At 42.7% G+C, this 20,866-nt stretch overlaps 1 protein-coding gene across 5 annotated transcripts in view; it reads left to right on the top strand.

The window, feature by feature from the left end:
* GRIK4 (glutamate ionotropic receptor kainate type subunit 4) overlaps positions 1 to 20,866 on the top strand; it is a 371,582-nt gene that overhangs the window by 284,916 nt on the left and 65,800 nt on the right. For all 5 annotated transcript variants that reach the window (XR_013538229.1, XM_020792582.3, XM_072979221.2 and 2 more), the window contains exon 8: positions 8,978 to 9,139. Coding sequence is in view for 4 of the 5 variants with exons in the window: in XM_020792582.3 (XP_020648241.3) it covers positions 8,978 to 9,139 (162 nt within the window). In the remaining variant the exon portion in view is untranslated. The remainder of the gene's footprint in view (positions 1 to 8,977; positions 9,140 to 20,866) is intronic.

The following is a 20,866-nucleotide window of genomic DNA, read 5'->3' as shown; positions in this document are numbered from 1 at the left end:
AATATATTACAAACAAACCATTTTCTTTCTTCCCCCCCTCATTTAAAAAAAGCCATAAAGCACTTAGGGAAATTATGTGAATGTCATTTAGTGAATAAATGGAAATGTTTTCCAGGCAGATTTAGAATGATAAATGGACTTAGCAACATTTGTAGGTCCTGACAGCTGCTAGACTCGCAGAGAGAAGACACATTCCCAATGGAAAGGATGGTGTGCCTCAGGGGGAGCAATGCTCAGGATATCACAGTGGGCTGTTCCTCCAAGTGTCCCCTTTGTAGCAGCCCTGACTCTGAAGCCATTGATGGCAGCAGTGTTGGCAACGGGTGACCAAGAACCTCCCGCATACAGTACTGCTAGGCTGCACTAGGAGTGCAAAGCATTTCAGTATCCCCTAGGGAAATATCATTTCCTGGACACCTAAGACTAGCCTCTTAAGGAGAGGGTCAGTCTGCAATATTCTGGCAGTTGCTGGTTCTTTTTACCTATAAAGCCCTTTGTGGTTTAGGACCTCAGTGCTTTTCAGAGTGTCTAGCCCTAAAAAAAATTCCACCTGTGCCATCCATTGCTCGTGAGCCATGCTCCTTCAGATTGCCCCTCCAAGGAAGGGCAGGAAGTAATCAGCTGGAAACAGGACCTTCTCAGTTATGACCCCATCCCTTTGGAATAGGCTCCCGGTGGAGCTACGCCTGGTCTCCTCCCTTATTGACTTCAAGAAAATGCTCAAAACAAGGCTGTTTACTGAAGCCGGTGACAGCATCCTCTCTTATTGCAATACGACTGACTGTGTTTAGACTGCCTGTTGGCATCATCTCGTTCTCAACGATTTTTTTGCATGGTTGGTGTATTGGTTATATGTTACGTTTGTTTTTTCACTCCTTTTATGATTTGTTTTAATTTATGTCTACTCATCTCTGGATGTAAACCACCCAGAGCAGTGTTCATCATTAATCACTGTGGTATACAAGTTTAATTAAACTAATTAGTTAATTCTCTTTGGGGGGGAAAATAGCAAAATACGTATAGGACACTTTTAATAGATTTATTATAGAGGGGTAGCTGTGTTACTCTGCAAGCTGATGCAGCAAAGCAAAAGATTCTTGTGTCATCTTCTGGATGAACAGCTATTATTTGGCAGAGGTGCTAGTTTGGGTGGACTGCTGCCCAGGACTTCAGATGTGCCAGAAGAAGTGGGCTGCAGTCTACCAAAACTTGTGCCAAGTTAAAACTCATCAGATTTATCATACTGTGAGCTTTTGTAGAAACGCAGCCCACTTCCTTGCATCTGGAGAGGTCAGCTCTTTGTGAAACCTCATTCCATAAGAAATCTGTTCATCTTACAGGCGCTGCATGATTATTTTGGTGGAACAGATTAATACAGAGATAAGTGCAGGCCACGTTCTAGTGTCTCAGGAGGGAATGGAAGCATGTGGTTTTTCCCTACCTGAAATCTGAAGGGGGACAATTCCCTTAATGGTTGAATCCCATGGGACTGCTGATTGCGTACCGTGTCTTCCTGCTGAGCGTTTTTGTATCCTTCCCGCTTATGTGACGACTGTCCTCTTCTTTCATGCCACTTCCAATTTTTGGATTCAGGTTTTCTATATAAGGCACTCTTTGCTGAGCTCAGACTAACCTATTACCCTTTCATCGACACACCAAGCCTATTTTTCAAGGATTATTGATAAGTACGTTTGCCAGGGATCAGCTATATTAGATAGCTGATCTGGAAGGAGGCACATTTTATCTTAATGTCCCTAAGAAACTGCCTGATAGAGGAACATTTTGTTTTAACGTTTATTTTTTTAAAAAAAACTAATTGTGAGACTCGAGCAATGAATGAGGTCCTTGCAAGATCATGCTGGGCATTACATACATATTTCTTAAAGCAACAACTGTATGGTTGTTGTGAGTTTTCCGGGCTGTTTGACCATGTTCTTAAGGTTTTTCTTCCTAATGTTTCGCCAGTCTCTGTGGCCGGCAGCTTCAGAGGACAGAAGTCAGAACTCTGTCTGTGCTCTTGTGTTCTGACTCCTTTGAAATCCTGTCCTCTGAAGATGCCAGCCACAGAGACTGGCGAAACGTTAGGAAGAAGAACCTTGAGAACACAGCCAAACAGCCCAGAAAACTTACGACAACCATCGGATCCCGGCCGTGAAAGCCTTTGAGAATACATTCAACAACTGTGTCTTGGACACACTGGTGTCTCATGAGGGCTAGGCTGGAAGTGATGCTATCTAAATGTATGAATGGCTATGTGAAAATGATGTTGATAGTGAGGAGCGAGATGCTGGGGTGGAGTTAGCTGTAGAGAGCCTCGTGGTGGCAGTGGTTAAACTGCAGTCCTGCAGCCAAAACTCTGCTCACAACCTGGGGTTCTATCCCAGGTAGCCAGCACAAAGTTCACTCAGCCTTCCATCCTTCCAAGGTCAGTAAAATGAGTACCTAGCTTGTGTGTGTGTGCGCACACACAATGTACAGTCTGCAGAATTAACTTGTAAACTTCCTAGAGAGTGCTTTAAGCACTATGGGGCAGTATATAAGCAGCAGGCTTTGCTTTCCAATAGCAGTAGTTTTAAAATCCCCTCTTCCTGCTGCTGTCTCAGTCCTTACTGCCCCCTTTGCAGCTACTAATGGTTTTGAAAGAAAGATTGGAAACTTCCTCTTAACGTCTAATGTGACCCCGAGATTAATGGAAGTTGTCTTTGTTAGAGGTGTGTGGATAGAACAGGATTCCAGCGCTAAGCTTCAAGGCACCCTCTTGCCTTCCTCTTTCAAATGGATACCAAGAAATTCAAAACAAAGATAGAATGGGACTCAGAGGAACAAAATAGTATAAGGCACTTCCTTGGAGCTAATTTATTCTCTCTTGGTTCTCTAACGCACTCCTTGAATCAGAAGGGGTGATCCTGATCTTATCAAATCCTAAAATCTTCTTTCAGCAGCATCAGCAGCATTTAGGGAACAACTGGAAAGGTGTTAATCAGCAGTAGATCTGAAAATCCAATAATGCTGTTGCAGTAATTAATAGAGGAAGATATGCACACACATGCCCAAGAGTATGTCTGGGGGGGGGGAAGAGGGGTTGGGAGAGAGAGAATCATTGTCTCAAAAGAAAGCAAAATGAGCAAAATCCTGTCCTTGCATCTACTTCCACTTCCCCTTGAGGAGGAGGAGTTTCTTCTGGCTTTTGGCTCTGTCGATAATCTGGGGTTATTAAAGCCACGATAAGGATCTCAGAAAGCAGGAGGTGATGATGCAGGTAATTTTGCCAGGTGAATCGACAGAAATGAAAAGTCTCTCTGATTAACGCAAGTAGCCTACTGATAACAATGGAGCCTTTCTTGGCTTTCAGAGATAAGTAATTAGCAGGCACCGATTGCTCATGTGAAGCCACCTGCCTTTTGACAATACAGATAGATTCTCCTAAGGAGCTTTCTGAAATGCATCTGCTCATCACTGGGATATGGCAATCAGTGTACAGCTCTTCCTCCTGGCTTCCTTTCCTCCAAGACTCCTGCAGCCTTTCCACACATCTGTTGAAGCTTTTGTGAAAAACAACTAGATTCAGAACTCATGGGGGCATGCATAGGACTCAAGCACAGAAAATTAATGGTATAATTTCCCCTTGGGACAAGCCAACCTCTGCCCTGTCTTCCCTGGGACTAGAGAAAAGTCCAGCCACAGGCTTGCTTGAGGGAATCTGGCAGAGAGCAGTATATAACCTTGCAAAGGAAGTTCTTTGAGTTATTGACATTTCTGTAAACAGTCCTTATTGCAGTAGTCAAGGTTTAAAGGGTAGCACAGAAACATGCGGTGTGGTTTGTTGCTTCTTGTAACATTCACAGATCTTGGATGAAATGAGAGTTCTTTATGGCCGAGTCCCACTACTTTCCTTCTATCTTGCACCCACCTATTCCAAGTTCACATCAACATCAGTTCAGCTGTTCCAGCGTAGTTGCTCATGATTAAGGGACTGAGCTGGTCTTATGAATAATGCAACGAGTGCCCTGATTGTGATATCATGGATACAAGTAGCCCTTTTATTCCTTTTCCATTGATAAGGCCAATTTATCCATCAAAAAAGTCATTGATATGTCAACCTGTGTTCCTTCCTTGATTTTATGCATCCAGCTTTATTCTATGATCCTCTCTGCATCCCTATATACTTTAGGCAGATGTGCTACTGGGCCTTAGGAGCATCTGTTCATTTAATGGGAATTGTAATGTAGTAGCTGAGAAGCGTCTGGTTTGAATCTTTCTCTAGGGCCAAGAACACACCTTGTAACTTTAGGCAATCCATATATCACAAATTCAGCCCTCCATCTGCACTATTCATTCATTCATTCATTCATTCATTCATTCATTCATTCATTCATTCATTCATTCATTCATTCAAAACATTTCTATACCACTTTTCATTCCCCAAGTCCCAAAGTGGTTTCAAGCTACACCGCAATGACAAAGCAATGATATAAGTCATGACAATCACTAACAAAAGTGAGCATAACTGCTGGTAGTGATGACCCCGAAAATGCCTCCTAGGCTGATGATTGAATCCTACTTTATGGGATGGTTGTAAGGATTAGCGACACAATTTTTTATTCATCCTTGGGAGGAAAGTTCATGCAGTGCAATGTGCAGGAGGTAAATAAAAATGCCAAATCAACTTCTCTTGACCTCCAACAGACATTTTTCTGTCCTATTCATCACCCCATAAGAGTTCCTGGGTCTTCTCTGTACTGATGTTAAGAACTTATATGCCTTATATATGCACCGACATGGGGGAAGTGTATAAAACCATTTCTCATTTAGCATCTGTATATATACATTTGCATATGCAGATTTATGCAAACAGACGCCCTCTTTCGTTCTCCTCTTGGGCAATGCACCTGTGCCCATCTTAGCAACAAGTCATGTTTGAACTATTAAAGGGATACATTCTTGGCCTGGACACGGCTGGAGTCATGAGAATTCGGCACAACTGTGCATTCGGCTTTCAACTGCTGCCTGCCTGTTGCATCCTTGCACTGAGCAATAAAGTGAAATGTGACACTTTCATATGTTAAACATTATCAAAAACATCTCATCTGCTGAGTCACAGCACCATGGGGGCGGCGATGATGCCAGGGCTGCCAGAGTCTTGCAAAATCCTTCCATCCTGCTTTGATTAATGAAGAATCCCTCTCCGAGCCAAAGGTTTAAGTAGCTCCAAGAAGTTTTTCCTGATGCTGTAAAATCTGTGTGTCTTAGGTCAGTCTCTTCCTTTCCCAAAGATAGCAGTAGTTGCCGAAGAGAGCCTTTTGGCCTCTAATATCTCCTAGCATGCAGTCTCCCAGGGAACACAGTTCTGCTGTCTTATTTAATAATGCCAGGCTAGCTCTTTGGAAATAATCATCATGGATGATATCAATACCAGGGGCGGGGGGGATTATTTAAAGCACACACTTACTGCATGCTGAAAGCCCAGGTCAAGAAAGCTGAGATTTGTCATTTTCTTTCTCCAGATTTAGCCAAAGGGGCTTTTTTTTTTCTTTGCCTTTCAGAAACCAAAGCAGAAAAGTCTTTATTTCCTTCTGTAGAAACAGAGATTGTGAAAGAGACATCTAGGTTCCCAGCATTTGAATCATCTTCAGGCCCCTCTACCTTTCAGTCTACGTCCGTCTTTCAGAAAGGCTCTCTGGATAGGACGACACTCATCCTGTCCCAAAAAGGTGCCCCCCCAGCCACACCTCCCTCCTAGAGGCGGCATGCGACGTTGCGAAAACACCCACACTTCCATCACCCATATCAAAGAGAGATTTCTCTATTTGTCCAGTCAACCCTTAGACATGGAACTGGAGGAGACCGCCATCTTGTTTTTCCACTATGGGTAGCAAAGTGGCTGTCGACACATCCCTGCTGCCCTCAGGTTTTGTCTTTTTAATGATCTCTCAGCACCTGTAATGGGAGATGTTCAACACAACGACTGCCATACCTTTTTGCATCTGAAATTTCCTCAGCTCCCAGTTCTCATTAGCGGTTTGCCCTTTGTTCCACAGGTTGACAGAATACTGAGCGGAAATGGATGTCCTGTCAGGGAGACAGGAGGATAATAGCATTCAAATGAATCGATACAGTAGGGTTTTTTTTTCCCCTCCTCTTTCTTTTGCATTACCCCATGATAATGCAGTTGTGTCCAAAATACCACTTAATCCCCTGTCTCATCTTGTTCTCCTCGGAGCTTCCTAAGCCGGAGAAATTGCACTTTTGCTCTGCTGTTCCCGAGGCCTTCAAGATCTGTTGTGTCAGCCAAAAAAATAGTAGCAACCAAAAAAAAAAAAGAAAGAAAGAAAAGGAACGATAAAATGTAAATTAAGTTTCTCATTATGTGAGTGAAATTTACATCTGCACCTCAAGATACTAATTTGCTTCAGGGCTGCTGTTGCTTAACAAAATGGATCTGATCATGCCTTGTGGATTTGAGATTATCCTTCTGTAAGATGAAGCAGGGAGAGCACAAAGTGGAACCATTACTGTATTTATTTAAAATATTTTTACCCCACCTTTCTCCTTAAAAAGGACCCAAGGTGGCTTACATCATACTTAAAGATGAAAACAATGGGTGTGCAACAGTGATTTGCACCATTAAAAGACAATATTTAAAGCTAAGAACAATGTGTATAAAGAGGCAGCTTAGAACATTAAGAGATACTATTTAAAGCTAAAAAAATAAGTATGCATGTATTAAAAAAGAACAAGCAAATGCCGCTCTGAGAAATGGTAAACACAAGTAGCACTAAAAACCCAGTCAAAGCAGTAATGCATAACGATCCATCTGAACTCCCAGAATCCTCTCATTGGCCTCCTCCTGATCTTATGGTTCCATCTGAAGACTTCCTTCTGCTCTCATGTTTTTTTTTTAAAAAAATGGAATTAAACAAGTTTTAGCGCCCCCACATGGTCAGGAGGATCAAATAGTGTATGCCAGTGGTTCCCAATGTTGAGTAACCCAGGTGTTCTTGGATTGCAACTCCCAGAAGCCTTAATCACTAGCTGTGTTGGCCAGTGTTTCTGGGAGTGGCAGTCTAACGCCTGGGTCACCCAAGGTTGGGAACCACTTGTATAAACCACTGTTTCCTGTTATTTTTTACCAGAATTAGTTCCCCACTCCCTTTCTTTCTTCACCCTTCTTCCTGTGCACCTTAAAGATCTGCTCCAGTGGGTGAAGAAGCTCTCTGGAGCCGGTCTTTGCACTGCAGAGAGCCACTGCAGGATAGAGAAGGTCTCAATTTCATTAGCATTGGCTCGCCAAATATGCCGTTGGATCTGTCTTGTGTCATTTCTTGTCTTGGTTCATTTATTGCATTTGCAGCTTGGCAAAGTTCCCGTTATGGATGAGAATTCACAGAATCCTCCAGCCAGCAGGGCAAGTGCAAAACAAAAAGTAACGTCACCAACTTCTGATTCAATCTGCAGGCGGCCCGAGAGCTGAAACTCTGTGCATCGTCAAAATAGAAGCATAACAGCACATAACAAAAAAAGCAAAAAAACAAACCCTAATTTATAAAACAGAGGTTAAATAAAAACTTCATAAAAGACACAACAGTGCAAAGATCTAAAAAGTGCCAACACAGTTTTTAAGTAGAACTAAAAGGTTCATTAAAAGTTCTTCACAAGTGCAAAAAAAGACACCATCAGGTCTGTTTTGCTGGATATGACATTGTATATTGGAAGTGTTATAACTGGAAATGATCCTCCTTAGTAGTTACATGTTTCAAGTCATTTAGCAAAGGAACCTGGATTCAGACACGAATATGGTCTTAGAGTCCAGGGAGGTCTATATGGAAAGGTATGACCCTTTCCTTCCAGTCTCCATATTATTTTAGACCTTCTCTCTTCCCGTTTTCTTATAAACCACTGAGGAAAATAATCTAGCAGGAACAATGAAGAGTTCTGTAGTAAGTTGTCTGCCTTGTTTTTGAGAATCTTTACCAAGTGTTGGGCTGTGTGACAGCTTGAGTCTTCGTGTAGGGTTACAGGTTTGGGATTTCTTTCGTAATTTTCTCCTCTTTGCTGTCAAGAATGCTGATGAACTGGTCCTGAGGTGTCCACTTACACGTCACCAAGAAGTACAACATGTATCACCAAAAAAAAAAAAAGGACAATAAAAGAGGACCAGGTTTCCATAAAATGACATGTATTTATTTAGGTGTAAAACTGGAAATGGATTTTATAATTTGAGCAATTTAGATCTTAGAATTGCAGAGCTGATAGGGACCCTATGGGTCATCAAGTCCAGCCCCTGTCAAGAAGGCAGAGTGGGGAATCAAACTCCCAACCTCTGGTTCTGCAGCCAGAGGCCTATCCCACTGAACTATCCAGTCAGCTTTCATTATAAAAGGTCTCCTTGAAGTGAGGAAGACTGCAACAATAATCTGTGTTCCTGTTGAGCCTGCTAACTGGATGGCTAACCTTCATCTCGCTTCTTATGGCTCTTTATCTTTAAATCAGACATGGAGTAGATAGCATGTTATCTGGAGGGCACCTTCTGACAGAGGGCTATTCTCCGGGAGCTCTCTAAATCAGTGGTCCTCAACCTTGGGCCTCCAGATGTTCTTGGGCTTCAACTCCCATACATCCTAGCCAGCAAAGGTGGTTGTGAAGGCTTCTGGGAGTTGTAGTCCAAGAACATCTGGAGGCCCAAGGTTGGGGAGCACTGCTCTAAATGATGGACATGTGGCCCCCGTAGATGGTCCAATAGTTCCTGGAGAGAGTGCCAGGCAGCCTTTCACAATAATCAGTACACTATGGGGAAATATAATGGGTTTTTTTCACTTCAAGACCTTTAGGAATGATGGCCTTGTGTTTGCATTGTGTTTCCAACAGAGCGCAAACTAACATGGATGCCCTTCTGGAAATTTCAAAAGAAGAACATGCTGCTTTTTCACACCTCATAATTCTGCCTTCTGTGTTTTGTTTTTTTGGGGTTTTCCTGTAGGAATTCTCCCTCCAGCGATTGGACAGCCTTCTGGATGATCGAGTGAACATTATGGGCTTTTCGATTTTCAACCAGTCCCATGCGTTCTTCCAAGAGTTCGCGGAGAGCCTCAACCAGTCTTGGCTGGAGAATTGTGACCACATTCCTTTCACTGGGCCAGCAGTAAGTAAGGAGATGCGTCTGTTCCTTAACTCACAACCTAAGGAGGGCCTGTTGGGGATGGGCAGGTTGGAGCATCTTTAAAACAAGGCACCAAAATATTGAGAATTTGAAGGTCCCAGGTATCTCTCAGCTGCCTCCTGCATTTCAAAGAAACTATTTGCTATTTATGAACCATTTAGATCTGGAGATATTGCAGCAATGCTCAACAACAGTAAAACATTCGATATACGCAATAAACAAAATTTATTATATAGTTATGTAGGGCAGTGTTGCAAAAATAGGTATGATTTCAGTTAAATGAGGCAAAAATAAGAAAATCAAACACTCTTTTCCAAGGAGGCACTGAAGGTGGCAATGAATTTGTGATCTCTCTCTCTCTCTCTCTCTTTTTTTTTTAATGATGGGACTCCTGTTGTGAATTTCCAACCCGAGGCAATGTTTTATTTCAGCTTAGCATTCCAGAGGTCAAGATTTCTCAGTTCTGTGGAGCTCTTCATGGGAAGGACATGTCTAATGGCTGTACAGCTCCCACGGCTGTAACTTCTACCTGGGTGACCTGAGTCTTTTCACACTGCGTGAATGTTCTCACCTTCGTCATCCTACTCGGGAGCATCCCGAAACCCTCTGGTTGGTCACTGGGGGAAGGAGGATGCTGGGCTCACCTGCAAGGCCCTTCTCTTGTTCTGGGATGCTTAAAACAGGCTTATTGTCTGCTGTGGAGTTCCTAGAAGAGTTGCGATGAGTGGAGAGGTTGTGTGTGTTTCACACTGGTGCAGGCAGCTTCATGTGGCCTGGGGGACATTTCACACCTGGGCCTGCTGTGGGTATTTCTGATTTTTCAAAGCCCCCTCCCGAAGGAGGGACATGCTTTGTTTTAGAGAAGAATCACACTATTGGAGACTTCTGAAAGATCCCTCCCCCAATTCTTGTTTCTACCTAGATCCGTGGTTACCAACCCTGGCTAACTCAGATGTTCTTGGGCTACAATTCCCAGAAGATTTCACCATTAGCTGTGCTGGCAAGGGTGTCTGGGAGTTGCAGTCCAAGAACGTTTGGGTTACCAGGTTGGGAACCACTGCTCTAGATGGATAAATACATGGGTAGAGGTCATTAGGAGGTGATGAGTCCTATGCCTATGCATGAACTCCCATCTTCAAGACACACACACACACACACACACACACACACACACACACACACACACACACACACACACACACACACACACACACACACACACACACACACACACACACACACACACACACACACACACACACACACACACACACACACACACACACACACGTACGTACATTTTTATTCTTGGCCAGTTCATATTTTATAGCCCCCATCCAGAGACAGTATCCTAACACGTGGTTTACCAGCTAAGGGAGTGTCTCCATACGCTCTTCCCCAGTTAAGCAAGCAAAACTAGGAATCTGTGCCTTGTCTAAGTGTATATTTACCTTCCTCTCAAGTTGTTTGTTACTGAGTGTGCTGTGAGAGTAGCTCCTTCTTCACCCCTTCACTGAAATATTTATGTGCGCCACGGAGTGCCCGACGGCTTTCTCGCTAAGAAGCAGAGCAGAGGAGAATTCTGGGATGCTGTTCCCGTATGACTCTGTCTGGCAGCCATCCTCCACCTAGTGGGAGGTGTGCATGAAAGAAATGTGTGAAAAGCCAAGGTGTTGGCTCTTACCCAGAACTGGAAATGTCAACACGTCAATAGGCAACTGCTATAAGGCACCAGGTTCTCTCTACCTCCTGCTCACGTGAAAGGTCAAAGGGACCTCCAGTCGGAAAATGACAGTTGCTTCCATCACATGGCTGTCCCTTTACCTTACAGTAGTGGGGGAGGCTGATGTCTAGCGGATGCTTTCAATTCCACGAGAACTGCTACTTGTTAGCTTCTAGGCTGAACCTCTTGTGATCTTCAGCAGAGCTTCCACACTAGCCCAACCCCTCCATCACTGTCCACCCACTCCTCTAATCTGGGAACGCACGGCAGCTGATTTACCTCTCAGTCTTGCCGTGTACCTTGTGTGATGTCTCTCTTGCAGGCTGCCTCAGAGGCTGGCTGAGAAGTGTTGCAAATGAAGCTTGCTAATAAAGCCAGGGGGAAAACAATGGCAGAAGGGGCACCCTGATTTTGGCCCTCTCACGGTTCTGCGTTCATGGTACTCTTACAGATGTTTTGTTTTGACCCCTGAGCCTCTTGCTCTGTTGTTACGAGGCACAATCTACTGTGAGCCTCTCTGCAAAGCGCTCGCTGGAAGCCCTTCTGGTCCATCTGCTATTCTTCAGACTCTTTGCTTGGCAAATATTTTTAATGTGAATCCTTGTTTCATGCATGATTGTCGAGCATGCAGAAAATACCTCACCAATACTATGTCTTTTTAAAAAAGTAACTTTCCTGATTAGTCTTCAGCCAAGTCTTGTTTTTTGGGGGGGCTGGATATTTCCTGTTAAAGATGTCCCTTCCAAATAATCATTTGGGTGAACGTCCAATAATTAACTGGGATTACATTTCTAGTAGAAATACATCCTCTGAGCGATGGAGTGTAGGGCACTTCTTCCTCCGTGTTACCTCTGTTGCTTTTCCCGGCATCGAGATCCTGTGTGTTAACACTATCACTCAGTGTTGCTGCTCAAACAAGAGCCTGGGAAGCAGTGGGCATATATCTGAAGCCTCCAGACAACCATGGCAGGTTAAGAAAGGATAACTAAAGCACTTGGGGATGGGGAATCTAGCACCCTCTGTGATTTTGTTCAATAGCACCCTCATCTTCCAGTAGTATCCGACGTCTTGCAAAATGGAGCAAAAAAAGGTTTCCATGAATACCTTTTGACCTCTGAGCTCTTTGCTGTATTCTTAGAACAGAATTCTAAAAGTCTGTTTCTCTCTCCAACTAAGAGAACTGAGGGGTTGCCAGAGGATGACGGAATAAAGTGAAACACAGCATTAAGGAGACGAGACTTCCTTGAGTATTCCTATGTAACCATTTTGATAGCTGCTGCTCCAGTCACCAGGAAACATGCGAGGATTGTTCTGAGAGTTTTTGCTTATTGCAGTCACCCGGAGGGCTCAAAACATGTGGTAGCTGGTTCACAGAGTGTTGTGCGCACTCGGCAGCATGTTTCTGGAGACATAGAGGGAATATTTGTCTGTGTTTGGAAAAGCCATGCATTACCTCTGATGAAGGGACCATTATAATCACACAGGGTTCAATGTTTTCTTCTTCTCATGTTAAGTACTTGATGCTTGCAAACTCTTTAGAAGATGTAAAAGAGAGAGGGGGGTGTCTCTCTTCCTGGGAATTTGCATGTTTACTCATTTAACCTCAAGGGAAGTAAACTTCCCCGGAATGGCTCCAAGCACTAAAGCCTTGCAGCTGGGACTGCCAGGACGTTTGTGCCAGCCACAGAAATCCCAAAGCTTTTCCTGATGAGAGGTGGTGGCGGCTGTTTGCAAAAGGAGGAGGGGAGCTATTTGCTCAAATCATAGTCCCCATTAATCAAATGCAAAGAAAGGAAATCAAGGGAAATCATTAAAATTACAGATGGCTAGATTAGGTAATTAGAATGTAGGCTAAAACAGATGTTTGTAATTAACTGTTTATTTCATTGAGAGGAAACCTGATCGTATCACTGAACTGGGGTGCATGTACCTCCCCTGTGTTAAGTTTGGGGGCATAAGTATAGAGGACATTATTTTCTCCTCCATGCAGTAGAAAATAATATTTTCAAATGATCTACGCTTCACTGCTCTTCATGCATGGTTTCCTAGGAAATGCAGAATTAATGCTGGAGGATTTTATCACTTTGGGGCCTAATTCTTGAAACCTGTACTTTTTTCTTTTAATCGTAACTGCACCTGACACATGCAACCTACGTGTGCTTGTTCAAAGAGTACTTGACTCATTGATGTGTTCCCTAGATCATGGGGGATGAGATTGTTTTGTCCGTCTGCTCGTGTAGTTAGTTGAGGTCAGGGTTGAGGGTAACTCATCACATCAGTGTTGAAAAACATCGATGTTGAGGAGATACAGAAGTTCTCGCTGTGGTGTGATAGGTAACATGTCCTACTTCATTCATGCCTGTAAGTCAGCATGGTGCAACAGTCTATGCGTGACAAGCATGCACATAAGACGCAACTCTTTCCATTGTAGATATTCCACACTGCCATATCAGTCAGTTGTGATAAGCTAGCACCCAACCTATGCTAAAGAAGCAGGGAAGTTACAGGAGAAAGAGAACAAGACCATTTCTGTCCCTTTTCTAGACCAGTGATTTCCACCCTCATGTTCCACAAAGCCTTCACTACCAGCTGTGCAGTCCAGGAACACCTGGGGTACTGAAGGTTGGGAACTATGGTTCTAGACTATAGCACCACAATGAAACATGACATCAATCTAAAGTGATACTCTGAGGGCTCCTGAGGGTCATTCTCTCTTGCTTCAGCTCCCATTCTCTCTTGATCTTCAGTCCTATAGCTGAAACATCTTAGCTTTGATTCCAAGAAGGCGGGGGGCAGCCATGGTTCTCTACATGCCCCAACTTAGATGGTTAGAACAGGGGCACCTACCGTTACTTCTACCACAAGGTATTTCCTATAGTAAATATCTGCTTTTAAAAGTCATTTTCCCAAATAAGAAGTCTGAATGGGATTGTTTTCCATTGATCAAGTGATAGCATGAAGCAAACCTTCAGAGGAGAAGGCCTTTTTGTCTGGATGGGAGCCTGTTAGGAAAGCCTGTGTGCTCTGGATCCTGAGGGTCTTGGAGAAAAAACAAGATACAGTAAAACCCCCATATACCACAGGATCAGTATCCTCAGTTTCACTTATCCAGTCTGAAAATATTAAAAGGAAAATATGCAGAAAAAAACTATTTTCACATGTATTGCCATCACATGCCACTAGATGGAGCCAAAGACTGTGCTATGAATACTTGTTAGTGATGAATACATTGCATGGTCCCTGGTGCCATCTAGTGACCAGTTTTGGTAATGCATGTGAAAATAATGTCTTCCTTGGGGTTTTTTCCCCTTGTATCATGCTACATATATATTAACTATTATCCATAGTTTTCAATATCCACGGGATCCAGTGGATATGTGAGTCCTATGGAGTCGTGCTGTACAAATATAATTTCTGTGGGAAAGTAAGGAGGCTGAAATAGAACCCAGCTAAAATACAAGTGATGCTGGTAGATAGCTCTGTTGATGGGAGGGAATGGCATTACATTCTAGGACAGACAAGTCCTGGCAATTTCTAGGGAAATCTGACCTATTAAGGCATGAGATCATCCTGAATGCTGTCTTTTTCTGCCCTTCCAAGAAGTTTCTGGGCCTGGAACAAGAGACAAAAGCAGTGGAGGGTTGAATGCCATGTTTTGTGACCATCATAAGGGCCTGTCTCCTGATCCCAGGTTTTGATCCTGAGATCTCATGGCCTAAGCTTTCCAAGCTGTTATAATGCCATATAGCAGTGAGTATTGTCAATGAATTATGCATGGTGGGTAAGGAGTCCTTTGGTTTCTCCCTCCCAAGTCCCCTAGCCTTCGTGGGTTGCTTGTGACTTTCATCCTTTACGAGGGAGGAAGAAGCATTGATTTACTACAATCCAGCTTTTGAAATATTTACTTGCTTCCTTCTGAGCACATTGACCAGAAGAATAAGGAGCTGCTGTTTCAGAAACTCCCTTCCCTAATACATGGAATGCTGCGAAAGTCAACAGCAGTGTTTACAGTAGGGAAAGAGCAGCACACATACACACAGAGACAAATGAAAATGAGCAGTACTGAAACAATGTGTATTAATGAGCCAATGAGGGGCTATTTGCTGAGGGGCTGTTCGTGTCAATAAGAAAAGGATGGGAATTTTTAAAAGGGTGGAGATTTTGTCTAAGGCTGAGTGGATAGAGATGGAGGAAAAAGATTCCTTGCCAGTTGGGTGACAGGAAAGCCCAGAGAATTTGCACAAACAGCTCTCTGATGGAGGAACACAACTTAATTGTGTACGGCGTCTGCCATATGAGCAGAATCCTAAATTGCTTTATTGCATTAAATAAGGCTAACGGATAAATAGCGGCAGAGGGAGATGGCAATTAAGAGACCCAGATGAAGTAGGAAATATTGTTTTCAAGCAAGACTTTGAAACAAGCTAGAAAACTGATGAGCCAGGAAAAAATGGGAGAGCCTTTTCCAGATGATGAGACTTCTCTGACGGGATGACATTCCTCCCATTGAGATTCAGCAGGCGGACATAGGCAGACGGGGCACAGAAAGTTGGCCTATGCCATTGGGTTAGATGCATTGAGCCAGACCCTCAATCCATCTAATCCAATATTGTCAACTCTGGCAGGCACTCTTGGCTATGCAAGTCCAGATCCTGAATATGTCATGATTTGAACCTTGGACCTTCTACATGCAAAGTGCTTGCTCTTAAAATGAGCTTTGGACCATCCTAGCGAAATGTATCTGAAAGTAAAGCACTGGTTGCTGGATATCTCAGTGGTTGAGGTCTCTGGCTATGGAGCCAGAGGATGAGAGTTTGAATCCCTACTGGGCCTCCTTGATAGGGGCTGGCCCAGGATCTATTGGGTCCCTTCCAGTTTAATGATACCAATGATGTTGATGATGATGATGATGTAGAAGAAGAAGAAGAAGAAGAGTACTGGAAAATTGAGCTGAGCAGTGGGAATGTTGAGATAAAAGCACAACTGATACAGGATAAATTTCAGGCAGCAAGTAGAAAGGACTGAGGCTAAGAAGAAGTTTATCTCCCACCTCCAACAGGAAGCAGAGGAAAAGCGCTAGTGGGGAAAACAAAGAAAAGAAGTCATTCCAAAAGTGCATAAGAATCAGTTCATTTGCATGTTTGTTTATTCAAATGAATGTTATACCTTACCCATTTTATAAAAGAGCGCCTTGAGGCAGCGTGCAATTGAATAACAAGGGCAGTGTTTAAAAATACACACAACAGTATAAATTGGTCAAACAACAATAAAACAGAAGAGTGGCAAGGAACCAAAAAACAAACAAAGCCTTCTAGGGGAGAGGCAAACGTAAACAGTGGCTCAGGAGTCCGTAACTGAGCAGGGAGAGAACCTTTTTGTATCTCCATTGATTCCCTTGGGAAAAGAGAAAGATAAACATGAAATCAGTGAAATAGAGTCCTTTTGAGATTAGAACCAAATGCCTTCCCTCAATACTGCCGTCTTGTTCCTGAATATTGAATACAAGTGGGATGTACAACAAAATGTTGCAGCACTGCTAATCAGAGTTCCTGCCAGCCGCACTTGCCCGTCTAGCTTTCTGCTATTTCCTCTAACAAATACTTAGAATCCTTTGGCCAATTCCCATTCCTGTTTTATGCTTCTTCTAGGGTTTTTTCCCCCATAAGTTTTTTTATACTTCTGCAAACCTTGGGGTTCCCTCCAAACAGCTTGTGAATGGAGGGTGTTGGTTGGACTACACAAGGATCCAAAGTCAAAGAACTGTGTTGACTGTTGTGATTTATGTTTGTCATATATGTTAAACAAGGGACCAAAGAGTTCAAAATAAAAAGAATAATTGATGCAGGAAGGAAGGAAGAGAAGAAAGCAAGGATGTAACTTCTCAACAGCCCAACAAGCTGAAGATCAGCTAACCTGGCCTCCCACTTCCATATCATCTGGGCTCATTTTGGACTAATGAATCACCTGCACATCGATTAATATGCTACTCTTCCTTAATCTCTCATTTCTTCTCTTTTCCCCTAAATGGTGGATCTGATGGAGATGCTCATCTTTGAAAAGGGAGGATGAACTATTAGTATGTTCACCATGTACTGACCTTCCTTCCTTCCTTCCTTCCTTCCTTCCTTCCTTCCCAAACCAGATTAAATAGTATCTTAAATGCCATAGCAAAAACCAGACACTTTTCAGAATAATGGAATTTTAGTTCCTTGGGAAGGAGACCTACAACTGAGTTACTGCTACAGACAAAACCATGTTTCGTGAATTCACCAACGTAGCCTCTTAGGAGGATGATTACAGGAAATGAGGTCTCCGTTTAAGAGCTCAGATTCCCATTATGGTCTTTCAGATAACCTAGGCTGAATACTTTTAAGGTGTTGTAAATCAGAACCAGCTAGAAAACTCTCTCTTGTTTATTTTCTATAGTAAAATGAAACAAAAAGAGACATTGAATAAACATTTTTTTTAAAAAAACAAAACACTGCACTCATTGAAGCAAAGATCTGGAGGCTGCAAAGTCAAAGATTCCAGTCAATAGCGTCATATGCTTCGTTAAGATCTACAAGCATCATTTGTTGTTGCTAATAAGAGATCGTTAACCAGACGGAGAAGGGAGGAAGAAAAGAAAACTGGACAAGGGACAATTTAAGATGATGAGCCAGACTTCTGACACTGAGGTAACAAATGGAGGCCCTTTGAGATAAATAGTTTTTTTCACCCACTGCTGGTGGGCTCGATCGTGGAGTTCATAATCTTGTCGTTCTGAGTCAGCTAAACTTCAGGGATCTTAAGCTGGAAGGAAAATTGAGAACTGCGTATCAGAGTTTTCATTCTGTTCATCCAGTTTGATTTCAAGGATGAAGGCATGTTCTTTGTTGTCTGAATTTTCTTTTCCCCGAGCAGCCTGCAGGAAAACTCCAAAATTTTGCCAAACGTACAAATCCCCATTTCACGTCTCGCACATCGGCAACTGCATGCAAATTTGTAAAATTTACATAATTGTAAGCGTTGTGATGGAACTTTCTTAAGGGGAAATTTAGAAAATGTCTGACTCTGTGTTGTTGTGGAAGTTCTCTAAGTATACCCCCAGGATGTGCCTGTTATAGAAAGAAAATCAGAAACTGTCGATGCATCAGTAACAAAAAGGAAACCCAAATTTCTGCATTGGTCAGAAGTCAGGAGTCTGGGAGTTTGCACTCCTAGGGAGGGAGGGCAGAGGAGAGAGACCTTATATATATATATGCTATACACATCCCTTTTCCCCAATCATATGAGCCAAAGGTGGCTTACAAATGGTTAAAAAAAAGATATATAGCTGAAAACATATGGGTGGCAGTCCCTGAAAATTCGCACTGAACTAATTTTGTAGTCTTAAAGGCACCAAGACTAACAAATTTTATTTCTGTTTCTGGCTAAGCACGCCACAAATTATAATATTAACAGTCAGCTAAATCTATTCTGTTAACGTCACTACCAAATCAAAAGATTTGAAAACAAGTTAAAAATGCAATGTAGAAAAAAAAATCAAGGTAAAAATATAGCGTCTTCATCCGCTTGTGGAAGGATAGGAAAGATTGAATCAGCCTGGCCTCCAGTGGGAGGGAGTTCCAGAGTCTGGGAGCAGCCACAGAGAAGGTCCTGTCCCCACCAAATGCAACTCGGAGAGTGGCAGGACCGAGAGAAAGGCTTCCCCTAATGGTTTTGCTGGTGCCCACATGCTTTTTTTCATGGCTTGGTATGCAGGATGAGGAGAGACTTTTTAAAAAGAACCTCAGAATCTAGAGTTTAGAGACAGTTAAACTTCTGTGGAGACTTCCCACTTAAATTCCAATGTGTAGTTTCAGACCTGAAGTAGCAACCTTGCCATAGAATATTTCTTCCAAAATGTTCTGTTTCCACAAAGAAAGCCTCTGAACTTGTGTAGAGTGTTTTTTCGAGCCCTTGCAAGAGAGCGTTCAAGGGAACCAGAGCATGGAAGGTTTCTAGATGGGTTCAAACACAAAGAAGAAGGCGTTTTGCAAAATAACAATTTGTGCCGTTGTTTGTACAAAACAGCTGGAGGAGGGAACTGACACTATTAGTAAGTGTTCTCTAAGGTAATAGTGTTCACCTGCTAGGAGAGGTGAGACAATACAAGGGATTCTGAAAAGAAGACAGGATTTCGCAACCTCCACAATCATAATTGAAGGAAGGCACTGTGTGGAGGGAGGATAGTGAGAAGAAGCGGCGCTTTGATAATAATAAGAAACTGACAACAACCGTAAAGCAGGAAGTGACGCTAATTAAAGGTGAAATCTTAGTCATAACTGCAAGGAGAAGAGAAGAGAAAATGACCAGCTGATGACTTGATTTTTAAAGCCGGGGTGGGGGTGTGTGAGGGGGCTTGTGGATAAGGGAGAATGAAAAAGTAGCCTGCGAGACTGGAAGAATAAATAGAAGTGATTAGAAGCAAATGAGTCTAAGCCAGGCCTTCAACACAGATCGAGAACTGTGTTGGAAAAATAGGAGTGTCAGATGAAAGAGCCATTCATTGGAAAAGATGAGAAATTTTAATGCAACAGGGATTCAGATTTTTGTCCCCTGAATGAGATCATGGCAGTGGGAGGGAATGGGCAAAGCTGGAAAAGAGTGCAGGAAGTACAGTCAGAGAAACAGAGAACCAGTCCCAAGGTTCTCGTGAGGAAGATTGGAAGCTAGCTTTCCCTGTTGAACTGTTGGTTCATCATCTTAGAACTGGAGAGCTGGAAGGGACCCTATAGTTCATCGAGTCCATTACCTTACAAGGAGACTGGACTCGATGGGGGAATTGAACTCCCAACCTCTGGCTCACCAGTCAGTAAGCTAAATCACTGAGCTATCCAGCAGTTCTAACCCAGTAGTATCCACAGCCTATGTGTTTCACTTGGGGGGGGGGGAGATGGTATCCTGTTGTGCAGCTGCAAGGGGAATGACACCATCATCTGTGGCAGGTGGTCATGGATGAACGAGTTCCTGTTTCGATTTCAGAGTGTGAACAGCTCACATGCAAATCTCCTTGCATGTGAATTGTTCATACCCTGAAATTTAAAAAAAAGGAAAGTTGTGTTGTTGGGTATGTTTGGAGGGGGGTATGTTTGGGACCATTGTGTGTACTTGAGCATTCATTCATTCATTCATTCATTCATTCATTCATTCATTCATTCATTCATTCATAACATTTTAACCCCACCTTTGTGTATATCACATAATTTAGGGATTTAGCAATGCGTAATGGATACATTACTCATAAAGAGATGCATGTTAATTCACCAGGATGAGTAGCTCTTTTGCATCAAGGCCTTCAAGTCCAGTATTTCAAATTAAGATGTGGTAAGTCAACTGAGAAATGTAACGTAGTGGAAAGAGATAATAGATAAAAAGAGACAGAGATAAAGAACCGTTGTTACAGCCTTGTGAAATAATATCAGTTTGAAAGAGGAAGATGAATTCTTACAAGTTTCTTTGAGACTTGGGGAGAAGGCACAAGAGGCAGGATTTAGGGAAAGATCCAGATATCAGTTTGACCATGTTTTCCTCTAAGTATGACTCAGTCAGTCAAGTTAGTCTGCTGGAGGAATGTAACCCACATAGGGTTAAATAAAATTTGTCAAACGCTTTTAGCTGTTCCAGACATTGCAAAAAGTAGGCTGATTTATTATATGCAATGAAATTGTCTTTGCATTCAGGTTTATTGACAGAAGTTGCATGTATCATTTTTCAAATAGCTGGTTAACACTAAAATTTGATGTATCAACTTTTCCTTTCAAATCACTGGGAAGACAACTTTAAAGGGCCCTTAAAATATTGTTGCAAAACCTCTCATCTGACACCCCTGCTCCCAAAGAAAATGAGAGGGAGGGAAAGGTGAAGAGGGAGAGGAAATTATGATGAATTTTTTAATTGTATAAACTTGATATGGCCGTTCTTCAAGAAGTCAATGTTGCATCTTGCAACATTGATTAAAAGCA

The sequence above is a fragment of the Pogona vitticeps genome, chromosome 8 (assembly GCF_051106095.1).
Source record: "Pogona vitticeps strain Pit_001003342236 chromosome 8, PviZW2.1, whole genome shotgun sequence".
Lineage (NCBI taxonomy): Eukaryota > Metazoa > Chordata > Lepidosauria > Squamata > Agamidae > Pogona > Pogona vitticeps.
The sequence above is the reverse complement of the archived record's forward strand: the minus strand, read 5'-3'. Positions and strand labels throughout refer to the sequence as shown.